General features: G+C 39.3%; 1 protein-coding gene and 1 pseudogene across 3 annotated transcripts in view; both read right to left on the bottom strand.

Moving 5' to 3' along the window:
* Nucleotides 1-3917: 3917 nt before the first annotated feature.
* ELP2 (elongator acetyltransferase complex subunit 2) overlaps nucleotides 3918-27361 on the bottom strand; it is a 39928-nt gene continuing 16484 nt past the window's right edge. The window contains exons 12-22 of one of the 2 annotated variants that reach the window (XM_081149512.1): nucleotides 25359-25508; nucleotides 23554-23742; nucleotides 22127-22196; nucleotides 21514-21609; nucleotides 21313-21370; nucleotides 20406-20478; nucleotides 12793-12985; nucleotides 11282-11403; nucleotides 9631-9764; nucleotides 8994-9107; nucleotides 3918-5889 (exon numbers count right to left, since the gene is read on the bottom strand). In XM_081149512.1, coding sequence (XP_081005638.1) covers nucleotides 5733-5889; nucleotides 8994-9107; nucleotides 9631-9764; nucleotides 11282-11403; nucleotides 12793-12985; nucleotides 20406-20478; nucleotides 21313-21370; nucleotides 21514-21609; nucleotides 22127-22196; nucleotides 23554-23742; nucleotides 25359-25508 — 1356 coding nt within the window. In that variant the 3' untranslated portion in view covers nucleotides 3918-5732. The remainder of the gene's footprint in view (nucleotides 5890-8993; nucleotides 9108-9630; nucleotides 9765-11281; nucleotides 11404-12792; nucleotides 12986-20405; nucleotides 20479-21312; nucleotides 21371-21513; nucleotides 21610-22126; nucleotides 22197-23553; nucleotides 23743-25358; nucleotides 25509-27361) is intronic. The other variant, XM_081149513.1, reaches the window with a different exon arrangement.
* Nucleotides 16703-18761, bottom strand: LOC308562688 (heat shock cognate 71 kDa protein pseudogene; annotated as a pseudogene). The gene has a single exon. The product of its transcript is annotated as a heat shock cognate 71 kDa protein pseudogene (transcript).

A 27361-nucleotide genomic window follows, 5' to 3' on the forward strand; every position in this document is an offset into this window, starting at 1 on the left:
TGCAAGAGAAGGTGAGGGAGGAAGGGCAGCACTCATGTGCAAAGGCCGGGAGGTGCAAATGGCTCAGAAAATTCCAGAAGCAGGACCTTCAATGTGGCTGTTCAGGGATGAGGAATGAGGAGGGGAGTGAGGGGAGGGAGGGAGTCAGCCTGCAGTGCAGGAAGATATGGGGGAGGCCAGCAGGACAGTGGCTGCATCAGCATTGTGTCTGACACCCCTGGCAGCACTGATGAGAGGCATGGGTGTGGGGAGGCTGCAGGTGGCACTGCCCACCTGAGACTGGGCAGGAGCCCTGGTGAGGAGCAATGAGGGCCTGATCAGAGCCCAGATGGTGCAGAAGTGATGGAATTCAGGGACAAAAGGGGGGCTGAGGGAGGACTGACTCGGGGTGACTTGTAGCTATTATACTGGGTGACTGGATGGATGCAGGGAGGCAGGGGCTCGGGCATAGGGAGACAATGTGAAGCTCAGTTCAGGATGTCTAAATGGAGATCTGAGCCCCAGGGCTCAGGGTGGACAGTATACAGGGCTGGAGACACAACTCATGGGAGGAGTCATCCCAGGAGCTCTGGCGTGTTCAGGGAGAGGGCAAAGCCCTGGGGAAATGGACATTTAAGGGGCACTTGCCTCCAGGCCACTGATTGGTGAGAAGGTACAGAGGTGGGGAAGAGCCAGAGGAAAGTGCCTCAGCAGTACCTAAGGCTGAAGGACAAACCAGAATATCGAACTTGCTGGTGAGGTGGTTTGCGGTGTTATCTCGGTGGGGATGGGAGCTCCATTATAATGGCCAAGTCTTCAATGGTGAGGGTTAGGGTTTCCCCACTGGCTTAAACCCCCCAGGCCTGGTGACCATGGAGGTAGCTGGGGGCTACAATTGTAAGGGATCAAATTTCCTGCCAAGTAGTTGAGATGGGGGTGGGGAGTGTTTCAGAAGAGACTGAATTTGGCTTGGATAATGAAATTAATTTAGTACTTCCTGCTAAAGTGAAATGCATACCTCCCTAATAATGAGAACCTGCTGACCTAGATATTCGGGTACCTGGGAATGGGAAGAGGGCCTGCACAGCAGGAAGTATAAGAGAGCAATAGAGCCAGTTTCTCTCCAAGGCCTGCAGAGCAAAAGCTCTGCTCGAAAAAAAACGTGAGAGGAGTGGAAAGAAAGATCAGGAAACTCCCTCCCCTAGAGTGACAGGAGACCTTTTCTGTGAATAGAAGCTAAAAGGGCAGCTCAGAATCATGACACAGTTGGGAACAAGGCTCCATTATATCTAAACCCATAATGTTCAAAACAGCAAAACCCCACCAGGACTAGGCACAAGAGAGGTGGGTGGACCCGGAGCAGGGATCTTCCTGAGGCTGTTTTTCTGGGGGATCAGCTTCTCCCTGTGCTCATTCAGGGCAAGGCCCACTGGTCTGGCCACCCCCTTCTTGTTCCCTCCCATGTTGACTCCTTCCTCCTGCTCTTGGCCCCCTGCCCCTTTATGCCACCAAGATAGGGAAAGAACCGACAATTATTCATTTCCTGACGGGTGGATTACACTGGAAAGTTCTTCCTCCTCTAGCCAACCATCTATGTTGTCAAACTTATCCTTGATTTCACCTTGATTTGAGAACACACTGCTAGATGCTCTGAACAAGAAAGCAAATCTAATGCCCAGATATTTAGACTTTAGTGGGCTTGTATAGTGGGCTTTCAGGGGGTTGCCTGTCCTTGGTTTTGCTTTGGAAAAAACACCGTGTAGAGCAGCCATGTGGTCCTAATGGGCCCCACCCTGACTCTAGCTCCAGAATAGTAATCTCATGGCTCTTGCTACATCAGATGGGCACTCAATGTGTGGTTTTCTCCTGCCCACTATGATTAGTTCAGGATGTCCAAGTCAGAGTAAAGTTAGAGACTTTAATGTTTAAAGGTTTAGTCTCTTTGATATGAGCAAGGAAATCTGCCACCTCATCGATGACGGAGGGCAGCCTTAGAAGAAAGCTGACACATGGGAAGGACAGAGCTGACAGAATTAGACAAAGAGAAATCATGCCTTGATCAAAGTGTACCTGAACTTTGTCCTACCACTGGATACTTTTCAGTTATGTGAGCCAGGAATTCCCTACCTCATTTTGAGACAAATTTTCTCACCACAAAAAGCATCTAATCAACACAGCTTAGGATATACATAAATAAAAGATAGGAATGACAAATGCCACAAAAGAAAATGAGAATACTATGGAATTCAGAGAAAGGAAAGAATAATTGAAAGAGGGATTAATAAAAGCACTATGGAGGCAACATGAGCTGAGCTTTAATTGTAATAGTAACATATATCCAGGACCGAAGCTAGTATTTTTTATGCATTGGCCCATTTAAGCCTCAAAACAACCCTACGAGGTGGTGTGTGTTTTTTACGAAATGAGACTATCATTTGTTCTTTCTTCCAGAATAAAGCACCTTAATTCTTAGCTGAGTACATGACCACCTGCAATTAAGATTTCATTTCCCAGCTTCTCTTGAGATATGGCCACAAGACTGAAGTTTGACCACAGAGATTAAGCAGAGCTGTGTGGAATTCCAAAAAGTTTTCTTAAAGTCAGGGGCAAGCCTTTTCTTACACCTTCCTCCTTTCCGCTGGCTAGAATACAAAGATCGTGGCAGGAGGCCAAGCAGCCATTCTGGATAGTGAGGAAGCCACACACCGAAGAAGGCAGACAGTAAAGAAAGGAGCCTGAGTCCCCTGCCTACCTTGATTCCTTTTGAGACAGAAAGCATTCATTTTGCACTTTTGTCATACTGAACCACTAATATTATCTCCATGTACAGAAATGGAGTAAAGCTTACTCTCAGTTATTGCCAGTCTGAGCCAGGATTCAAACACATTTCTGATTCCTTAAGTGCAGGTTCCAACCCTCACCTAAAATGCCTTGAGAAATACATAGATTGGTACAAAAGTGGGTAGAGGCCTTGCATTCCTGTTACAGACAACCCAGGATTTTCTATGATGTTTAGGATTTCTAATTTAAAAGAGTGGTTCTGCCCTTTTATATCACTCCTGAATTTGCAGTCTCCCTCCAATTCCCACATTTTCCCTTTGGATAAATAATCAACTCTGCTTCCCCAGAGGCTGCTGGGAAGATAGTGATTTGGCCCCTTGCTGTCCAACGTAAACATGTACTTGGAGCAACAGCCCAATCACCTCTCCTGCATCTAGGAAAGTTGTATAGGTCAGAAGACAGCAACTGCTTAGGCTGGCACTTGGCATCAATCTGAACTTTGTGCTGCGAACCAAGCTGTGAAATGAGATATCAGGGGTAATGGGGAAGGGCAGGTTGGAGAATCTGAAATACTCCTCAGCTCCTCTGGAGCAAAGTTCCAAGACTGCCTTTTTGCTTTAGATATTACAAATTACTACCATATGGTTCAAAGGGTGCCCTTTCAGCAGATTATGACCTGTGAGTGTCAAATTACAATGTGCGTGTATAAATTACAGTGTAGGTGGCCCAAGTGTGCAGCAAGTCCTCTGAATGCTTATTGAACTGAATTACCCAGGTGACTGTAAGGAGGATACTTCAGGACAACCTAGGAAAACTGTCTATCTACAAACTCAACAAACAAAACAATAACCAGCCATGAACTCAGTCTCCCCAAGACTAGGCCTGCTTTCAGGGAAACTTCAGGGGTGGAGTTCTATGCTGGAACAGGCTCTGAAGGACTAAGCCCACTCAGTCTGCTCTGGAATCCAGCACAGGATCTGCACAAATCCGTGTGTGCCAATGGGGTTAAAGACTCTGCTCCTGCTGATCAGCAGAGAAATAGCATTCAGAGTGTCCTGGCTTCTGAGGTTGGGAAACTCAGATGCTCACTGCCTTGCTGCATGCACACACACACAAACACCTGAGAAACAAGTTTATTTCATTTCATTTTATTTTTTAAGTTTCTTTATCTTTATTGTTGAAAATATTACAGATGTCCCCTTTTTATCCCCATTGATCCCCTCTACCCCGCATCCATTCCACCCCCAGGCTTTCCCCATACTAATGTCTGTGTCCATGAGTTATGCTTATAAACATGGAAGTTCTTTGATTAATCTCTCCCCACCCACTCCCCTTCCCCACCTTTCCTCTGAGATCCCTCAGACTGTTCCATGCTTCTATGTCTCTGGATCCATTTTGTTCATCAGTTTATTTTATTATATTCCACATATAAGTGAGATCATGTGGAGAAACAAGTTTATACAGACCCACTCATCTAGAACTGCAAATATAGATGGCCACTAGCCACATGTGGTTACTGAGCACTTGAAATGTGGCTAGTCGGCACTGAGATGGCTCTAAGTGTAAGATGCATTCTATATTGTACAAAATATAATCAACAAGCTTTTATATTGATATGTTGAAATGATACTACTTTGGACATATTGGGTTAAAACAATATGGCATTAAAATAAATTTTACCTGATTTTATTTTACTTTTATTATGTGGCAACTAGAAATTTTTAGATTACATATGTAGCTTACATTATATTCCCATTGGACTAAGAAATACTGGATAGTGCTTGTCTAGAAACCTCCATTTTAACAAAATACCACTTAACTCTTTTAGAAGCAAGATGTCACATTAGATAATGAGATAAACTCCCACCAAGAAAGTACTCACCTCCAATCTTTCAATCATACAGTATTCATTTAATTGCCAACTGCCAGATGAATCCATGTTCCACTCTCACTCATCTTCATAGTACCTCTCACACCCTGCTCTTAACCTCTCTCAGCACAACTCCCAATTCTTATGCTCACCTCCCAACCTCACCTGGCACACCCAACATTCTGTTTCTAGCACCTTCTTCCCTCTGCTACCACTAATCAGTCTCCCTGGGGGACATACTTTACTCTCATGACTCATTTTTGACTTCACATAAAATCAAATTATTCAGAACTCAACTTTTCAGCCCCTATATCTATCAGATTAAATGTTCAGATATTCTGCTTTAAGTTAAACCCTAAAAGAAGAATCTACGTACTTTTAAAGGAATGAAAGAAATGACTGACTACAGTGCAAACTCCCAACCGCCTGCCAAATTCCCAGAATGGGTGGTGTGTACTGGGAAGAAGGGGTCAAGACCACACTTTGTGTGGTCTGTTTATTTACAAAAACTGTTTAAATAAAAACTGAGTAATCTGGATTTTATCTCATTTTATTTTCTATGTCCTCCCTCTGAAGAAGGTAATAAATAATGAAATGTCCCAAAGAAGGGCATATGAAAAGAGAGACCCGAATAACAATCAGGCAAGTTCAGTCATGAAGAGGTTCTTATTTGGAACACATGGACGCAGGTCTGAATCCCTGAAAGCCGGATTCTGAGGGTGCCTGCATATAGAAGAATTTTCAGTAAAGTGTATGGCCAGAGCTGACGTGGACATCGTCCCGTGCACCAAAATGTTGCCAGTTCAGCCCCCGATGGGGGGCATGCAGGAGGCAACCAATCAATGTTACACTCTCACATCAATGTTTCTCTCTCTCTCTCCCTCTCCTTCCTCTAGCTCTAAAAATCAATAAAAAATCTTTAAAAAAAAAGAAAAAGTCTGAAGCCCTCATCAGATTTCAAAGGGTCTGTGTCCCAAATTAATACTACTATAGGACTTAAAAATGAAACTCAATGAAATTATGAAGTAAAGACAGGTTATCTATTTACATGATTTAAATATTTTAAGACAGCAATGATTATATGCTTGTAGTAAATAGTCCGTTACAGTGCAACTCTGTTAACTTTGTATATCCTCACAGTATGATCTTCGCCACAACTTGCAAAATGTAACCACTCAGTGCCTTCTGCTTCCTTCTGTCCAGTTTTTCCATTACAATTCTTCCAGCATAATTTTTTGACAGCAAGTGTATGGCTTTGGCTAAAACAAAAAGAAAGTATTAAATGAATGTATGCCATGACTATAAAATATTTTACTGGGTGCTTACCTATATATTAATTTAACTAGTATACTCTTACTATTAATAACATAAATAAAAGTCAAAACCTGAAAATCACAATGTACAGGTTTTAAAATACCATCACTAATATTTTAGAAATTTTATTCTAACCTTAAAAACATGTTTTACTTAAAACTGTCAATATCTAATTTACTGACCATGTGATACCACCAAAAAGAGCAAGGAAAAGAAGATGAATTTCCATCAAATTTTGTTTTAATGATCAGTGGAATTCATGACATGGCTATTAGAATCAGCCTTTCAGATAACTTTTCTAAATGTGTTTCTTTAAGAATTCCAACTCTGCAACATATTCTAGATTATTTATTCTTCTGACATCCCTATGACATGAATGGACTCTCACTCACATTTTTACTACTGGGTAAGGAAAGACAATGAAAGACTTAATAAACTGCCCAGTGAAAGAACCTTGGTCTCCAATGTGATCTTCAACTGCATGACCTTGAGCAAGATGCTCATATCAATGCCCATCCCCACTGCCATGGCAGACCTACAATGCTCCCAAACATAGATTATTAATAAACCTCTATGAAAATACAATATACTCCATAAATTTAACCTACAAATTAAACCTTCAAACCAAAAAGGAATAAAGACAGATTTTAAGGCAGTAAAAGCTGAAGATAATGCCAGAGCACACAAATAATATTTTCAAATGCTGAGAGCCCCTGTCACCAGATGCACTCGCAAGTTCAAAGGTAATGTATACTTTTGAAGTATGGAACACATTTTAAAATCAGCAAACCAGAATCTATGCAACCTATGCACCGTAATCTATGCACAGTAATCTAATTACTGTGAGCCCTTGCAAGTGGCCCCTCTGGGAGGTTACACACATCTCCACAGTGCTGCGGTGCCTCAGTGCTTCCCGAAATTCTTCGAAAGGAAATGCTTGAGTACTATCAATGATCATTTTTGTGTGAGGATGGATTTGATTATTGAAAACATTTAAGTCATTTGGAGATGAGCTTTTTAAAAAGTGATCAACATGAGTAAAACTATAAAAGGTATTATAATTGGTTTTCTTGCCCAGCCAGTGTGGCTTAGTGGTTGAGCATCGACCTATGAACCAGGAGGTCACAGTTTGATTCCTCTTCAGGGTTTGATTCCTCATCTCTCTCCCTCTCCTTCCTCTCTCTCTAAAAATCAATAAAAAATCTTTAAAAAAAAAAGTCTGAAGCCCTCATCAGATTTCAAAGGGTCTGTGACCCAAATTAATACTACTATAGGACTTAATACTACATGTCCAGGTTGCAGGCTCGATCCCTAATAGGGGGAGTGCAGGAGGCAGCCGATCAATGATTCTCTCTCATCATTGATGTTTCTCTCTCTCTCTCCCTCTCCCTTTCTCTCTCTGAAATCAATAAAAACATATAAAAAGCTTATAATTGGTTTTATTGCATCTAGTAAGCTAGTTCTGAATGCACTTCCTAAAGAGAAGTTCCAAAAATGATTTGAAATTGTGACACCGCTGAAACAAGTATATATATATATATATATAGTATATTGCTTCCCAGGGGAGTCACTTTGAGGGACAATACTTATTTGGTTACATAAGCTTGGAGATAAAAGGTTTCTTTTTTCACAATATTCTTTAAATCTAGCACATTAATATCTTACATTTAGAACACAGGGAGTGGGGGGGAACAAACCTAAAATGGAGTGTTTGCTTATCAATTACTTTCATGTCTCATTACTAGCAAGAAGTTTCACTTAAGAGGAACTCGAAATTTGGTAACTGGAACATTAGCAATCCAAATACTATAATGTATTAAGTCAGGAATTAGTTCTTATAAATCCAAAATCACCATACTGATTTTTTTTAAATCTTAAAATAAAAAAACAAAAATTCTGTACATGTTACCTACCTGTGCTTTCTAAGGGACTTCCTGCCAGTGACCCACATTCAGGCCATGGAAGTGGTCTGGGTACCAGGCAAAGGCAGAGAGCACTGTGGGCAGGCAAGGTGAAAGGAAAGAAAAGAAAGGGAAGGGGAGGCCAGCAGGAGAGAAAATCTCAAGTGCCTAAGAAATGGAACTTCACTGGAATACTTCCCTCTTCAGTAAGCCAATGGCATGAACTACTTCAACTGCTAACCCCAGCATCAGAGAGGCAGGAGAGAAGCCATGAGGGGAGCAGTAATACGAGGGAGGCAGTGATAAAGGCATATTTCAGCTTAACAAATAAAATTATAATGAACACTAACATGCTTTGTGGATAAGGAAACCAGTTTCCCAGGATGAAACATGGGGTAAGAGATGTGCTCACGAGTCTCTCTCTTTTAAGCCAATCACCTCATCATGCCATCATCTGGAATTGTTTTTGAAATTATATACTGAGCAGTTCAGAGAGATAAGAGCTGAAGAATCCTAAGAAAATCTGACATAGAATGATAACGGTGACCTTTCTGAAAGTTTAGATGGTTTTCAAAAGTAAATGGGTTAAAAAATAGATCAAAAAACGATCCCTACTGTTTAGGCAGGTGGAACTCAGAGGATGTTGTAAAGAGCAGGTGTCTAAACCAGCTCTTGTGGCAAAGGCCCATGTCCAGGATGTGAGGCTCAGGGACAGATTACTCTGCTTGACAGCCTGTCATGAGGCGTTGAGGGGCACTGACAGTTTGCTCTATTGTGGGACCTGAGATGAAGTGTTCAAACGCCACCAAAGCACAATCAGTAATATTTCCAAAAAGCACCAAAGTTTTGAATCAATTTTTATCAAATTCTAAAACACGTCATTATGAAAATCACTTTTCTCAAATGTGTTAAGTGTAAAGATAATATTACTCAAACAAGCAATTCGGTCAAGCAAATTTTTAAAAACCAAGTATAATATAGTAACAAACACCAATTTCAAGAGGTTATACCACACAGGGGTACCACTACTGGAGAGCACCATAACTACAGATTTGTGTCCTCTCTATGTAAATGTGGCATAAAATGTGCCGCTAAACATTTCATGATTTCTATCTAGTCTAATGGAAGCAAAAATAGGAAGAAAATACCTTTGACTTGTTTCTACACAGTGGATCCAGTCATTTACTTCTGGAACTTGATCAGTCTTTTTCCAGGTATATAAACAAATCTTTCCACACTCTAATCCTACAGCAACAACATATCTGTTTTTAAAGGAGGGAGGAAGGCAGTTATTAATTTAGCATGAATTTCTGTTCTGTCATCACTCTAAAGTAGCTCCTCACAGTGTTCCCAACTGCCCCATGCTTACTGAGGCCTCTGTTTACAACCACCAGCCCAGAATACAGTGCACTACTATACTGTGCCCTCAAGGAGCCTCCTCCCCATCGAGGATGCCCAATGGCAAAGCCCAAGAAGCAACATGTCCCTGGCTGGTTACAGGGGCTCTCATTCTGCTGAAGACACTTATTGCACAGAAAGCACCAGTCTTGAATTTGGTAAAATAAGAACCTTTGGGCCACACTCCCAACCTTCCTTTCACCACTTTGAATATCATCAAGTTCTATCAATTTAAAAATTCTTATGAGAAACATAAGCATTATTAAAAAAAAAAAAAAGCTTGGAAGCTAAGAGAACCCATGAATCAAAGTGTAAGAGGGCCACATATTAAGAAACCAAGTGGTCTTCTTAAAGAAACATACAAGGAAGCCACACACAGAGACTAACCGTTGGGAAAGGTTAAGCACCGGGCAGACGCTGACGGCTGTCACAGACCCACCCACGTCCAGGACGGAGGAGCAGGGCCCGATGCTGTGCTCGATGGAGTCATCGCTGGAGTCGCACTCACCCCAGACAACCACCTAACACAGGCAGATCAAACTCTGTAAAACTTTCTCTTCGCAAGGCTTCCAGCAATGCATTAGAGAGTTTCAATGACATAGGTAATGCAAAATATCTGCTCTGGCAGTCAAAAAAAATTCAACATTTACATTTGTGTTCTGGGACTTAAAGAGCACTTTAAGCATCACAGAGAAGCCACAGTGTAGCAGACACAAGTCTCTGAGACCTCAACTACCTAAGTGTGCCATCCAAAGATGGACTGCCCCTGCCAGGGAGTATCTGGCATGCTCTTCACACTCAGGAAACCAGTTCTGATCCAGCGAGTTTCAACTGACCATGTGCTCAATGAGGGGCTCATGCACGTGCCCAAGAAGTTACCACAAAATGTATGGAGACCAATCAAGTCCCTGGCTCTCCCTCTACACCACCCACTGCTCAGGGCATCAGCTCGGCTGTCAAGAGGCCCTAACCTTGAAGATACTCCACATAAGACATGAGGCTTCCCTGGAAGCTTATGTCTCAAGGGGGTGTGATTGGTCACAAAGAAATGGAGGGAAGTGAAACGGATGCAGGAACCAAAGCAAGATTCTGAGAAGGCTCTGTCCAAGCAAGTGGAAGAGCATTTCTGAGCACGTGCAGTGGATGATGCCTTGTCTGTTTCAGTCCTGCCTATCCCTGAAAGCCACAGCTGGGCCATCTGCTACTGGGCATGACTGGAGGGCAGAAGCAGCCCTGCCTCCTTGGCAGCTAGCAGAGCATAGGCAAATAAACGCCAGGGAATAATTAAATAGGCTAGTGAACAGAGTGAAGGTCTGAGGGAAAGGGTTTAGGGGCTGACATTTCATGTCTCACTGCCCATGTTGGCCCTCCACTTCAGTAACCTGTACCATGACTAGGACTGGAGAAGGCAGGGAGAGGAAAGGAAACACTCAACTGCCTTGCCACCTTTGGTCTGCAGGCACTGCAAAAAAAGGAAAATGAAGAGTAGGAAAACAAAGGAAAGACCAGAAGCCGGGTGAACATTTCCCAGAGAACAAGGGTGACGGTCATAGTCAAGAACCTACTGCTAGCTAACTTGCTCTGCTTTTTGGAAAGCATGGATCACACACACAACACACACAACACTGAATGAAAAGGTAATAATCATTCATTATAGAAGAAAATTTCATTCATGAAAGTATGAAAAAGAAAAGTAGAAACTGTTTTCCCCCTTATGTCCTCTTGCCCTGCTCCTGCTCTCCTCCTTTCTTAGTCTTGATCCATTTCATTTACTACTTTTCACCCACTGGGGCCATCTGATGCAGGTCATGTGTCGGAAAGGTTTTCTTATATTTGACACTTCAGAGAAATGTGCTTACAGCATTTTAAAAGTAAGAAAGTACTTTTTTATGTATGCATATGAGAAACACAGAGGGAATATATAAATCAGTTTTTGAAAGTTGTATCAGAAAGTCAGGATTATGTGGTTTCTACCCAAACATACCTGTAATGACACTATTTTACATTTGAAAAAATATTAAGTTAAAAAAAAAATTACCTTTTTGTCCCGACTTCCAGTGAAGAAAAACTTGCTATCAGGACTCCAATCACAAGACCAAATAATTCTACTGTGCACAGCAGTGACTTTGTTGGTGAAGGCAAAGAGACTGAAAATTGGGTCTGAAAGAAACACACATGGACTACTCACAAAGCAGAGAAAGCTGTTTTGCCTGTTAAAAAGCTATGTTTAGGTGACATATACATCATGTAATTTAGTATTCAATTTACATATGCTAACTTTCACAACAGACCAAGGCTAGGCAGCTGACCCCTTACCAGAAGGCTCTGGGAATAGTTTTCTAGTAGGGAATGATTTTATATTGACTAGTCATCCTCTAGTGACTGATGACAAACATCTTCTAGGCACTTAGCTAAACGGTCACTTTATGCCTATGGAAGAGGCCTGAAGCAATTTAACCTTACTAAGGAAGTAGCCAGATTTGCACATTAGCTATGGGGGAAAAAGATTAATGCACCCGTACGTAGGATGCATTATGTAAATAGTGTTTAAAAAAAACACCTAAACTTAAAAAAATCTTTTCCCTTGTAAGATTTAAATGTAAGGTAACTTCTAGCCCTTATATGGACTAAACATATAACTGCTTATGAGAAAGGAAGAGGAAGGTATTTATTAATCCATAATCTTAACAGCAAATTAACAGATATCTTACTAGTATCATTTTATCTTTTTAAAAAGCAAAGGTTAGGAATTCACTAGTTAGTTGCAAGAGAAATCAGTCTGTCTAACACATACTGCCAAGTAGGTGTCACAGTTCCTGGTATTCTCTAAAGGACAAGAAACTAAGGGACTAGAAATATCACAAGATCAAACAACATGTAGATTACATCAGTGAAAAAATTAAAAGTAGGAGTAAATAACACAGAGATACTTTAAACACTCTCTAGATTTTACCCAAAGAAACTGGAGAACTAGGAATGGCCACTGTGGAAACAACACAAAGCTTTTTTTCTTTTCATTTTTTTTCAATTTATGCCAAGCTCAGCGTAAAATGCACGTAGGTGTGTTAACATCTTGCCCAGAGGTCATGTTATTCCCAGATGGATGCCTAAAACACCCTTCCCAATTATGAAAGTGACAAGAGTGGTAGGAAAAGGTAAACATAATGGTCCTTCTAAGTTTCATAATTTAATTGTATCTTCATTATTCCTGTCCCATAAATTCCTAGCTTGGGTGGTTATGGTAGCATTCTATAACCATCCGCAAAATCTAAACTTTCTACACATACATTTTTATGTTTCTTTAACTGAGATGTCTGAACACATGCTATCCTGACTACATAATCACAAGGAAGTCAACCCAAAGACCATCTGCATTTAAATCTTACAAGGAAGGTTGAGTCTTCCTCAATTATAACAGAATTTTTGAAAGACTGCACAACAGTGAGACTCTGCCCTTCAACTGTTAACACTTCTGTTTCTCTTTACCCACAGCTGCTCAAGGTGGAAAAAATGGATATAATAATCTTTCCTATTAAAAACAATTTTTACCTAACTCAGGTGAGATTGTATCCTGCCTTTTCCATAGTGACCAGGTCCGATCTCTGGAAACAGCTAGTAAGAACTTGTCATTAGGTGAGAAGGCCATCTGTGTGACAGTCAGACTGTGGAAAACTAAATTCTGCACCTGTTTCCAAGATGTAGTATTCCAAAGAATGATAGCTGCGTGCTCTTTCTTAGCGGCCTGTAGGACAGACATGAAATATCAGTTTAAAGATATTCACTTTCTAGTCAGAAGTAACAGGCATCAGAATTACTCTCTTGTGTGAAAAAACTAAAAATCCAGACAAAGTACATGAAAATAATGACACCTCAAAACTGAGATATCTGATTCTTGAGAGACAAAATGAATCAGGCGGGGGGCGGGGGGGGACATCATCAAACTCTATGGCAACTTCAAGCAGTTAAATACATGTGTACCTAGAGTCCCCAAAGAGGATGAGAAGAAAATATGGCTGAAAATTTTTCCAAATTTGATGAAAATACTAAACCTACAGATCTAAGAAGTTCAATAAAACTCAAACACAAGAAACATGAAGAAAATATATACCAACAATAATTAAATTGTTTAAAACCAGCACTAAATGTGAAATTGCAACTGGAGGGCAGGGGAAGATCCATTACTGAGGAACAAAGACAAATTACAGCAGACTTGTGAAAAACAATGCAAGTCAAAAGATCTGGAAACAGCCCAAGTGCCCATCAGGAGATGAGTGGATAAAAAAGCTGTGGGACATTTACACCATGGAATACTATGCAGCTGTAAAGAAGAATCTCATACCCTTTGGAACAGTATGGATGGATCTGGAGAAAATTATGCTAAGTGAAATAAGCCAGGCAGAGAAAAACAAACATCACATGATCTCGCTTATATGTGGAATCTAAAGAACTTAATAAACTGATGAACAGAATAGATTCAATGACATGGAAGCATCAATGAGACTGATGAATGTCAGAGGGATGGAGGAGGGCGGGTGGGTAGAGGGGGAGAGAGTAACCAAAGAATTTATGTGCATATATGCACAACCCAAGGACACCAACAATGGTGGGGAGAGGGACTGGGGAGGGGGCGGGGTGGAATGGGTCATTGGGGAGAAAAAGGGACATCTGTAATATTTTAAACCAAAATAAAATTTAAAAAAAAAAGAAAATGGAGCAACATCTTAGTATGTGAAAGGAAAACCAATAACTCTTTCCCTACCATAAAAAACATTCATAAATGAAGAAATCTATTTTTTTCAAACAAAATCTGAAGAAAAAACTTCATGACTAGCAGAATTGCATTACAAAGAATGTTAAAGAATATCATTTAGGCATAAGGCAAATGATACCCGATGGGAATTTTTTTTTTTATTACTTAAATCTCTATAAAAGATAATTGGTCAAAACAAAAATAGTAACAATGTTATGGGATTTCTATGAATAAGTAAAATGTAAAATGACAATACCACAAAGTAGGGGGAAACAAAAGTATACTTCTGTAAAGTTCTTAAATTGTATATAAAACAGTGCAATATTACTTGAAGGTAGACTGTATAGTAAGTTAAAGATGTATACTATAAAATGTAAAACAATCAATAAAATAACACAACAAAAAGTTATATCTACTAACCAAACAGAATAAAGTAAAATCATAAAAACAAATCAATTAATCCAATATAAGTAAAATGGAACAAAGAACAGATGGACCAAGTAGAAAACAAATTCAAATCCAACCATATCAATTATGACAATTAAAATGAAAGATTATCAAGATGAGTTAAAAACAAGGCCTAACTATATGCTGCCCCCCAAAAACCCACTTGAAATAAAACGAGTAACTTAAAAGTAAAATGATGGAAAAGATATATAATTCAAGTATCATTCAAAAGAAAGCTAGGATAACAATATGAACAGCAGAGTAGACTTAAGAGCATAAAATATATTACCAGAAATTAAAGAGGGTTGATTACTCAGGAAAACATAACAATCAAAAATGTTTTAACAACAGAGCTTCAAAATATATAAAGTAAAAACTGATTGAACTGCAAAGATTAAAAGACAAGTCCACAATTACAATCAGATTTCACAATGCCACTCAATAAAACTGAAAGGATAAAGACTTGAAAAGTACTATCAACCAATCTGACCTAGTTCATATTTTCAAAACACTCCACCCAACAGAAATAGAATCCATTCTTTTCAAATTGAACATGAAAACTTACCAAGATTAAAGTTTAAAAGATTTTATTCAAATCATGTGTTCTCTGACCACAGTGAAATTAGAAATTGTTAACAGAAAGATAACTGGAAAACACTCAACCTATGGAAACTAAATAATACATTTCAAAATAAACTATAGGTCAAAGACGAAATCAAAGGAATATTAGAAAGTATTTTTAATTAAATGAAAATGAAAACACAACATATTAAAATTTGTGGAATGCCTCAAAAACAATGCTTAAATGGAAATTTATAGCACTAAACACCTGTATTAAAACATAGAAAACACAACCCAATATGGAAAAAATTGGTAAGTTAGACTTCACCAAATCATACAACTTCGGCTCTTTGAAAAAATTCTTAGGAAAATGAAAAGACAAGCCATGGGAATAATTATCTGCATTGCACATGTCTGATAGATGATCCAGTGTATATAAAGAACTTTTCAAAATTCAATAATAAGAAAACAATCCAATAAAGAAATGGGCAACAGAAGCGAAATAAGCCAGTCAGAGAAAGACAAGTATCATATGATCTCACGCATGTGTGGAATCTAAAGAACAAAATAAACTCATGAATAAAATAGATACAGAGACATAGAAGCATGGAACAGACTGAGGGATCTCAGAGGGAAGGCAAGGGTAAGTGGGTGGGAAGAGATTAACCAAAGAATTTATATGCACATTATGCATAACCCATGGCCACAGACAATAGTGTTGTGAAAGCCTGGGGTGGGGGCAGCAGAGGGTAGAAAGGATCAAGTGGGAAAAACGGGGACATCTGTAATACTTTCAACTATAAAGATAAATTTTTCAAAAAGAAATGGGCAACAGATTTGAAGATATTTCATCAAAGACATATAAATGGAAAATTAGCACGTGAAAAAATGCTCAACATTATTAGTCATTAGGAAAATGCAAATTAGAACCACAATGAAATATTACACACCTATTAGAATGCTTAAAAAGACTGACCATACCAAGTGTTGGTGAGGGTGTAGAGCAACTAGAATTCTAACGTACTGCTGGTGGGCTTGGAAAATGGTACAATCACTGTAGAAAATACTTTGGCTGTTTATCAAAAATTTAAATATGCACCTACCATACCACCTAGCAATTCCACAATTTGGTCTTTACTCAAAAGAAATGAAAGCATATATCCATGCAACTTGTACACAAATACTTATAACTGCTTTATCAGAAAAGTCAAAAACTTTGTAAGCAATTCAAATGTCCATTAAAAAGTGAATGGATCAACAAATTGTGATATGCCTATAAAAGGAAAACTAGTCAGTACAAAAAAGAATGAACTATTGATACATGCAACGTGGATGAATCTCAAATCATTATGCTGAATGAAAAAGGCCAGACCAAAAAAAAAAAAAAAGTATATACTGTGTGATTCCATTTATATAAAATTTTAGAAAATGCAAAGTGCTCTATCATGACAAAAAGCAGATTAGTGGTTTCCTAGGGATGGGGGCTGGAGAGGGTAAGGAGGGGCTGGAAAGAGGAATTACCATAGCGTAAATTTTTGGGACTGATGGATATGTACATTACTTTTTTTTTTTTTTGGTCCCAATTTTAGATAGTTTTATTTAAGACAATGCATTTTCCACTTTACAATACAGCGTTATAAAATGCATTATTTCCTTCCCTTGTGAATACAGTCCATATTCAAGTATCAAGAATGCCCAGTTATTTACTATACACAGCTCAGCTTTTAAAACTGCTATGGAATTTGCTACAAATTTGGGTCCTTCAATATTTTGTGTGGAACAATGCTAAATCTATGTTCAAAGTTGGCTTAATCAACCTCTTCAATGGTGGGTCCAGAGGAGGCACCACCAGATGGAGGGGCTTCACTACGAGGGAAGTCGCCAGGCACTCCCCTTGTGGCATGTCCCCTGCACTCTGGTACAGCTTGGTAATGATGGGGTTGAATCATTACCCCATCATTACACTTTTTCCAACTCTACCTGCTGATATTCAGATTCTTATCAAGCCAGTTGATGATTTTATCGCACTTGTCAAGAATCTTCTGTTTGACCTCATCATTGATCTTGCCTTGAAATTTTTCATCGTCAACATTTGCCTTCATGTTGAACGCATAGGATTCAAGTGAATTCTTGGAATACACGTTGTCCGGCTGCTTCTCATCTTCAGCTTTGTACTTCTCCGTTTCCTGGACCATACGTTCAATGTCTTCCTTGCTCAGGTGGCCCTTGTCATTGGTGATGGTAATCTTGTTCTCTTTTCCTGTACTCTTATCCACAGCAGAGCCACTGAGGATGCCATTGGCATCAATATCAAAAGTGACTTCAATATGAAGAACACCACAAGGTGCAGGAGGTATGCTGATGAGTTCAAACTTGCCAGGCAGGTTGTTATCCTTGGTCACGGCACGCTCACCTTCATCAACCTGAAAGAGTACACCAGGCTGGTTGTCAGAGTAGGTAGTGAAGGCCTGTGTCTGTTTGGTAGGAATGGTAGTATTATGCTTGATGAGGACAATCATGACTCCACCAGCAGTCTCAATGCCAAGGGAAAGAGGAGTGACATCCAACAGCAGCAAATCTTGAACATTTTTGGATTTGTCTCCAGAGAAGATGGCTGCCTGGACAGCTGCACCATAAGCAACAGCCTCATCAGGGTTGATGCTCTTATTCAACTCTTTTCCACTGAAGAAGTCCTGTAGGAGTTTTCTGAATCTTGGGAGTATGGGTAGAACCCACCTACCAGAACAGTATCATAGAAATAAGACTTGTCAAGCTTGGTATCCCGAAGGGCTTTCTCTACAGAGTCCAGACTGCCACGGAAAAGGTCAGCATTCAATTCTTCAAATCAGGCACAGTTGACAGAGGTACAGAAGTCAATTCCTTCGTAGAGCAAATCAATCTCAATACTTGTCTGAGTGCTAGTACACTTAGCATGTTCACAAGCAGTACGAAGGCGACAGGCAGCCCTCTTGTTCTCACTGATATTCTTCTTATGCTTGCATTTGAAATCAGCAATGAAATGGTTGACCATTCGGTTATCCAAAGTCTTCTCCATCTAAGTGGGTGTCCCCAGCTATAGATTTGACCTCAAACAGTCCATCTTCAGTGGAGAGAATTGACACATCGAAAGTGACAACTCCCAAGTCAAAGATCAGGATGTTTCTTTCAGCTCCAACTTTTTTGTCTAAGCCATAAGCAACAGCAGTGGCAGTTGGCTCATTTATGACTCTAAGTACGCTGAGGCCAGCAATAGTTCCAGCATCTTTGGTAGCCTAACACTGAGAGTTACTGAAGTAAGCAGGTACTGTGACAATAGCATTGGTAACAGTGTTTCCAAGGTAGGCTTCTGTGATTTCTTTAACCTTTGTCAAAACCACAGAGGACACCTCTCTGGATAGAAACTTTTGTCTCTCCCTTGAGCTTGCCAGCATCATTCACCACCATGAAGGGCCAATGCTTCATATCAGATTGGACAACAGCATCAGCAAATCTACATCCAATCAAGCGCTTGGCATCAACAACCATGCTGGTAGGATTCATTGCAATTTGATTCTTTGCAGCATCACCAAGCAATCATTTGGTATCAGCAAAGGCAGCATAACTTAAAGTGGTCTGGTTCCCCTGATCATTAGCAATTATTTCCACTTTTCCATGCTGGAAGACATCCACACAAGAGTAGGTGGTACCAAGATCAATGTCAACCGTAGGTCTCTTAGACATGGCTGCTTGAGTGTATGCATGGCTTGCACAAACCTGATCGGAACAGCTGCCCCCACATTCAATGAGAGGATATGTATGTTATCTGGATTGTGGTGATGACTTCACAGGTATCAACATTTGTCAAAACTTATCAAATTGTTCACTTTGAACATGCAACTTACAGAACACTAATGACATCTTAATAAAGCTGTTGAAAACATTAGTTTAAAATAAAGATGCATCTAATCATTTGCTTTACCAGTCAAAACAAAATGTCAACTGGCACCTTCAATTCAAGAAACTCAGCTACCGTGAGATTGGTGCCTGGAAGATAAAGCTACAAGAAGTTTCCATGGGCCCTTCTATTGAGCAGGTGAGTTTACACAAACATTCAGATTTAAACTTCCCAAGCCACGTTATTAGCCATGCCTCTTTTCCACTGTTTATTAAAATATAAAACACACAGAAAAAGTACACAAATTAAAAAAACAAAAGTCAGTTGCACATGCTTGTAGTGAGCCAACTCGGAAAGGAAAAAATCAATTATATGACTGACAGTGCCCAAAACTAAAACAAACTAGCTGCTCAGTAGAAGCACAGCTATTCCTGCTACTAAGCCCCATTCTTCCCACAGGCCTCTGTATCAGAAAGAAGTACTCTCAGGACCACCCTCACAGAGGGGGCAACAAGCAAGGGGGTAGAGCAGGAGGACACAGCAGTATCTCTTATGGTGCCTCTCAATACAGGCCAGTGGCAAGAAGCCACAGCAAAAGCAGGGACAGTGGAACATCCAGAATGACAGCTCTCATCACTATGCTTAAAACAAGTAAATAAATTTTAGAAAATTTAGGGGAATGTGTGTATCTCAGAACCTTCAAGCAATCCTCCATAAATATTATATTATTTCACTCCACAGCATATGGATAACTACTGAATAATGAGTTCAAGATGAGTCTGCCAAGCAAATGTTTCCAGTGCACTATTCTGCAGTTTCATGCTGTTGGCTGGCTGAGCAGGGCACCACCCTGCCTCACCCTGGCACGGGCGGAGGGACTCCACTCAGTTAGGTCCATACCAAGAGTGTCGTCAAGAAGCCACCAGATGGCCTGGCCAGGCGTGGCTCAGCGGTTGAGCATCAACCTAGGATCCAGGCAATCAGGGCTCGATTCCTAGTCAGGGCACATGCCCAGGTTGCAGGCTCCATCCCCAGTCGGGGGCGTGCGGGGGGCGGCCGATCAATGACTTTCTCATCATTGATGTTTCTATCTCTCCCCCTCTCCTTTCCTCTCTCTGAAATCAATAAAGATATATTTTTTAATAAAAAAAAAAAAGCCACCAGATGGAGTGCCCTCTAACTTTCATCTTCGCATTTTTCTGCGTCTCCAGAACTCCAATTATTTAAAATTTATCATATTTTTAGGACTCGTTTTAAGATACCTGATTAAATAATTTTTGAGTAGGGACATAAATCAGTTCAAATCAAGTATTTAGGATTAAAATTGTGCAGCTGAAATAGATTTAAAATGCAACGGCAAGCTTTCAATGAAACAGAAAGAAAAGGAGACTAAGAAAGTAAGATTCAGAAAAAGCAGGCACCAGTGGCCATTCATACACACAGTGTTCTGACAAAATTACTACCAAACTTGCAGGAGCCTAACGACTCAAATACCTGTGACCCAGTAGAATAAAAAGTAAAATTCCCTACCTTACAAGCTGAGGCAAGCAGAGTCTTTGAATTGTTACAAGCAACACAAAACAATTCGTAACCATGTCCATATCTAAAATTTAAAACGAGAAAATGCATGACCCCTGTTAATTAGTAAATATCCTCATGCTGCAAAGTTTTAAATTGTGAAAAGTATAACATCAACCTCTCTAGTAAACATAGTCTTTTAGGGAACATTAAATTTCTGCCCAGGCAAACATTTGGGGGAAAAGAGATACTGGAGAAATATGCCAACTTCCTAAAAGTAATACAACTTAAACAATTAGATTAAAATACAAGTTTTAGCCAGCCGAGTGGCTCAGTTGGTCGAGCATCATCCCATGCACTGAAAGGTTGCCGGTTTGATTCCCAATCAGAGCACATACTTAGGTTGCAGGTTCAATCTCAGTCGGGACATGTACGGAAGGCGAACAATGGATGCTCTCTCTCCCCCTTCCTCTCTCTAAGCATGTCCTGGGGTAAGGGTTAAAAAAAAAGAAAAAGAAAAAAATACAAGTTTTCACCCCCAGGCAGCCAGTACAATAAATAATAAATCATAGAAAGGTTTTGATGGGGAACCACCAAGGGAAAAAAGACAAACAGAATAACAAATCTTAAAAGTCTTAAAAACATATATATATACACACATGCATACATATATATACAATATTATGCTTATCTACTTTAAAAATTAAGACCAATAAGCAAACCTAGTAAATATAAGACATAGCAATATAAAAACCTATATGAAGATTGATTCTCACGCATTATGAAAGCCACTAAAAGATCTTTAGAGCAGGGAGGGAAATGTAGGTAAGAGGAAAGAAAAGAAAAAACAAGTTGGAGGGATGGGGGGGAATTGCAAGTTATGACACAATCAGACCAAACTGCTAACAGTTTAACTTACAGTTTTTGAACTTCAGGCCACAAAGTATTCTGCAGAAGTTGATCCTCAGTGGGAGGTTCTACAATAAATTCATAGCGCTGCAGTTATTTTTTTCTATTTCCATTCAAATAAAAAAGTAAATGCTAGAGCACTTATTTAGGTCAGCAGTGGCAAATATAAGTACTAATGGTTCTATTAAATCATCTTTTTGTCAGTTCTTACCAGTAAGTATGGAAGGTTGAAAGGCCATCTGGTGAGACTCAAAACCTGTCCTAGTTAACAGCTCTTCTTCATCAGATGGCTGAGAAGCTATATCTCCTAGTTTAAAAGAAACATATAACATCATGAATAATCACCATCTTTAAGTCTCCTATACATGTTCCAATACTACGGCCATCAGTTAGAAAATAGTGGTACTTCAAAGTAGTGTAATTCAAAGCCATATCCATGTGATTACAAAGCCAAGGGTATTTCTACTACTTGTGTTTTCAAAATGTGCTCCGAGAAGCACCAGTCAATTCTATAAGGATCCCTTCCTTTTTCTTTGACCTACCAATTCCCAAACTTTTAAAACTATGGAACATTCTTTCGGCAACCCATATTAGCATCTGTGGTTGTAGTGCTCCAAGACACACTTTGTGAAAGCTGCACCTATTTCAGGCTCTGCATGTGTACAGAGTACTTATAATAAAACATGACAAAGAAGACAGATGCGTGTACTGTGACTTTTTAAAAAATATGGGCTGCAATGAATATTAAGTACATGTTATACAAGTGTGTAAGTAGGTTTTATGTACCACTACAGAGTGGATAATTTTGGAGGCTAAAGCCTTACCCTGAAAGACAGCTTTATTTGATAATCCCAAAGCAGGGACAGTAGCTCCTTCTGGAAGATCGCCATCTTGCTGTAATAAAAAGTATGGCATGTGTTTTAAACGCTGAAAGTTACTGTTACCTCCTCAGGCACTACAAAAATGTCATGCTCAGAAATGCTGAGAAGCAGCTTAAAGATCACCTTTGTGTGAATATCTGCCCATACTTCCATTTCCTGAACCAACAGAGGCAATGCTAGGCAATCAGACAGGCTCCAGCTAACCCCCAACCCTCTATCCAATTCAGAAAGTTGGGTGTACTCTCATCCATGAGCTCATCGAACCCTAAAAGCTCACTGTGTTTCAGGGTATGATAGGGAATGCACTGGGCTGGCTTCTAGCAAAGAGTGAGCTCAAAATGGAAGGCCCAGAGCTCTACTTCCAAGAAAGTCTCATAGGCACATCCCTAATGATGCTCATGTAAACACAGATGTTTCCCAGAAAGGGAGTCAGAGTATTTTCTTTAAAAAATTTTTTACAGCCCGGCCAAGCGTGGCTCAGCGGTTGAGCATGGACCTAGGATCCGGGAGATCGCAGTTCGGTTCCCGGTCAGGGCACATGCCCGGGTTGCAGGCTCCATCCCGTCAGGGGCGTGCAGGAGGCAGCTGATCAATGATTCTCAGTCATCATTGATGTTTCTATCCCTCTCTCCCTCTCCTTTCCTCTCTCTGAAGTCAATAAAAATGTATTAAAAAAAAAAAAAAATTTTTTTACAGCCTGAGCTGGTTTCACTCAGTGGTTAGAGCCTCAGCACTCAGACTGAAAGGTCTGGGGTTTGATTCCGGTCAAGGGCATGTACCTCGGTTGGAGGCTCAATACCTGGCCCCAGTCAGGGAGTGTGCAAGAGGCAACCGACAATGGTATACTATTCTGCATTTGTCTATATAGTTATCCTTATCAATAAGTTTTATACTTATCAACGTGTCTCACATCAATGTTTCTTTCTCTCTTTCTCTCTCTCTCTTCTTCCTTCCACTCTCTCTGAAAAGCAATGGAAAAACTATCTTCGAGTAAGGATTAGAAAAAAAAAAATTTTTTTTTACAGAGAGCCATCTCAAATGTCAATGATCTGTTAAACTCTGTAATTTATATCAATCAAATTATCTCATATGAAACTATATGCTAACCATCAAATCACAGTGATGATACATAGTATTCATACCTTAATTCAACATTTAAATATTTTAGTGTCTTGGGCTAATTTGTTACAAAACTTCTGGTTTTAATATTTAAATTACTGCATGCCACAATGCACACAAAAGTTTGTCAAGCCAATAAAATGATTTGACTTCTTTTCTACCTATATCCTCCATTTATAGCCTTAAGCAAAAATTTTAAAAATTTAAATGAAGTAATTAGACTTAGTTAAAACATTTAGAGGGATACTCACATTACAAAGCACACGATTCAGTGATTGGCCTGTAATGGCACAAAAATTCTCCACAAAATTCCGAGGTGCAGAAAATACTCGAAGAACTTTCTCATCTGCTCCAGATACAAACTGAAACCGATTAATCATTGCCAAACATTTCAGGTCATAACCATGTATCTGAGGCCGTGCAATTTCATGCCAAGTCACCTGGGTATTAAAATAGGATAAACAAAAATGATCATGCATTTCAAATCTGAATTCTTTTCAACAAGCAAAATATCAGACACAAAATCATTTATTAAGCCATAGAGATATGACCATGGGGCAGATTCACCCATGTTGTTGTTTAACAATGTTCAATTTTTTTCATTGTTGAGTAATAAAATGTTTCCTTGTATGGATATACCACTATTTGTCGATCTATTTGTCTAATGAGAAGACATTTGGATTGTTTCCAGTTGTTGTCTTTTACTAAAAAAGCAGGCATGAAAATTTGTGTACACGTCTTTGCATGGCTATAAGCTTCTATTTCTCTTGGGTACATACTACCTATAAGTAGAATGGCTGGACGATATGGGAGATGTATATTTAAATATTTAAGAAACTGCCAAAGTATTTTCCAAAGGGGTTTAGACATTTAGCAGCGGTATATGAGAGTTTCAGTTGCCCACTCCCTCATCGACACTAGTCAGTCTTTCAGCTTGAATCATTCCAACAGGTGTGTAATGGTATCTCACTATAGCTTTAATCTGCATTTCCCTAATGACTAATGGTGTTAAGAATCTTTTCTTATTCTTATTTTCCAGCCATATGTCTTCCTTGGAGAAATAGCTGTTCAAATCTTTTCCCATTTTTTTATTAAACTGTCTGTTTCCCTATTACTGAGTTCGGAAAAGTTTTATATATATTCTGGATATAAACCTTTTCAGATATGTAAATACTTTCTCCCAGTTTATGACTTGCCTTCCTATTTTCCTGACAGTGTCTTTCAAAGAGGAAACACTTTACATTTTTGTTAAGTCCAATTTATTAATTTTTTTTAATGGATCATGGATAAACAACTGAGCTGTATCGATAACAAATCACCATGAGCAAGAGAAAGTCACTCCAAATCATTTGCCTTTTCATTTGACTATATTACTCCCCATGTCCTCAACTCTATTAATTTGAATCTACCACATGCTACTGAAGCAATGTCAGTGGCAAATTTCATTAGCACTCACGGAATGACCCACAATTGGGTTCCATGAATTTTTGTCAGCAACTGCAGCTGAGTATACTGACTTTCTCTATTGTATAGCACAGTCCAATGGCTTACCAGTGGTCAAGTTTCATTGAGATTTTTTTGAGCTCAGGGCCATGATCAAAAGTTTCCTGAGAAAAAAACACTCTTAACCACTGTTATCTAACACTGTGATTTTAGAAATTAGCTTTTACTGCAGACTTGGTAATGTTTCCTAATGAATTAATTATAAGGCATAACAGAACTTTTGTGTGGAACTTAAGTAAATACATTTGACAACTAACATTTGAATTATTTGAATTATAAAGAGTATGCGTATGTTTAAGTTTTTAATACCAAACTGTTTCCAGAGTGCTTGTATCTTTTCACATTTCCACTAGCAATGTATGAAAGTTCCAATTGCTCTGTATCCTTACCACCACTTATTACAATACTTCTTACTTCAGCCTTTCTAGAGGAGGTGTAGTGACATCTCATCATGGTTTTAATTTGCATTTCCCTAATGGCTAATGATGTTGCCTCACTTTTCACATGCTCATGTATGTTTTTTAAAGTGGATCAGTCAAACATGACATTTTACCTGTGACTGGTCTTTTCTATTCCATGGAGCAAAAAGTCGAGTTGTCTGGTCAGTACCAACAGTGATGATAAATTCTCCTTCTGGATCCCACATTAAGTCTTGGACACCATCAAAGTGTCCTGAAATGACAATCTCTGGAGTCCACTCTCTCTGTAATTAAAGTGCTCATGACACAGCAAAATAATCAAAGACTACCACTACTCAAAATAAAGTCTGATAATGCCTTCAGCCCTAAAGTCAGATACTGGGAAAGACTGAAGCCCCCGAGCAAGGTGAAGGTCTGATACTGGGAAAGACTGAAGGCCCCAAGCAAGGTGAAAAGCTAAGTAAGCAAGATGAGATCTTAAATAATAGAATCTGTTCTCCAGTCAAGCATATTAGAACCCAAACATTCAAATATGTCCTGTGTCCTTTAAAGCCGTAATTTTGGGAAATTACCCTCCATTCATTATTTATGGAATGCCTCCTAGAAGCCAGATACTTTTTAACCTTTCTGTGCCTAAATTAACTCCTCTGTAAAATTACATTATTCATAGACTCATTATGAGAATTAAATGAGTGTATATTTGTAAAGCACACAGAACAATGCCAGCACATACTAGATATTATTAAAAAATGTCGTATGACTGGTCCATAGAGCACCTTTTTTTTTAATCCTTACCCGAGGATATGTTTTTATTGATTTTAGAGAGAGAGGAAGGGAGAGAGATAAACATGGATGTGAAAGAGAAACATGGATGTGGGGGCCTCCCATATGCGCCCCCACAGGGATTGAACTCGCAGCCTTTTGGTGTATGGGATGATGCTCCAACTAACTGAGCCACCTGGCCAGGGCCACAAAGCACCTTTCTGAACAACCTCAAATGCTGGTAAAACTTGTCTTAAGAAGAAAATTAAATTTGTTTAAATACCTAAAAGGTCATTCAAAGACAAGTCTGATGAATGGGGTAAGTGATTAAGCTAAGCTATATTATTTTCTGGTCAAAAAAGGCTATGATAAAGAAATGCTATTAATTTCCTCTGTGACATAAAACTGATTCTAAAGTTAACACTAATGGGAGTTTCCAAAAGTTCTGAACAAAGTTCTGTACTTTCGGATTATCAGTACAGTCATCCACTGTAAGTCCTAAAGGGCAGTATTTGTTTTTAAAAATCCCTCTTAATTATAACAAATATACCTCTCTGGTTTGGGATGTTGACAATGCACAGGGTTGTGCGTGTGTGGGGGCAGGGGTATATGTGAACCTTCCATGCTTTCTGTTCAATTTTAATTTGAACCTAAAACTGCTCTAAAAAATAAAAGTAGATTTAAAAAAAAACCCTCAATACTTGTAAGTAGCTATTATTATTTGAAGCCAAATTATAAGCACAACTTCTGAGGCTCACCAGATATAGTTGGCTTTGTTCTTTGGGAGATATCAGCCCTTCTACTTTCTTTCTCATCCCACTGTGTACTTCTTTTGTGTCTTTGCTGTCCCCCTTCCCTCCTACCACCCATGTGCATGAGCAAATACGCAACTATACCCTGGGACTTAGCAGTCAAATGAAGCCGAGCTTCCCACATCCCCTTCGGTTTGCCATGAAACGATGTTTCCACTGTGTGTCTGTCATCACCTCTTATCTTTTTTCCTAAACTCGATCTCATACTTGTATAAAGTAGTAACAGTTGTACTTCACCAAAGGCATGTGGCATTTACCAATTCCATGTATTCTGAACAAAGGCAAAAAATACAAATTCCTAACTACAAAAAAAAAAAATTATAAGCACAAGTACAGTGAATTCTGTCTTCTGGTTTGAGTTTCTCCTTACTTATCTGATGCTTTTTTCTATGAAGGCCGTCAAAGATCACCTGAAATACGGCTTAAAGGAGTTCCAAATTAAGAATGAAATTAAATTTATCCGTGAAAATATTTCTTATTTAATTCCCTAGTTTACTTAATAGTGGAAATAATCATGAAGGTCAACTACAAATAGAAGACACAAAGGAAAGAACAAGTCACCC

Source organism: Miniopterus schreibersii (assembly GCF_964146895.1).
Source record: "Miniopterus schreibersii genome assembly, chromosome: 10".
Taxonomy (NCBI): domain Eukaryota; kingdom Metazoa; phylum Chordata; class Mammalia; order Chiroptera; family Miniopteridae; genus Miniopterus; species Miniopterus schreibersii.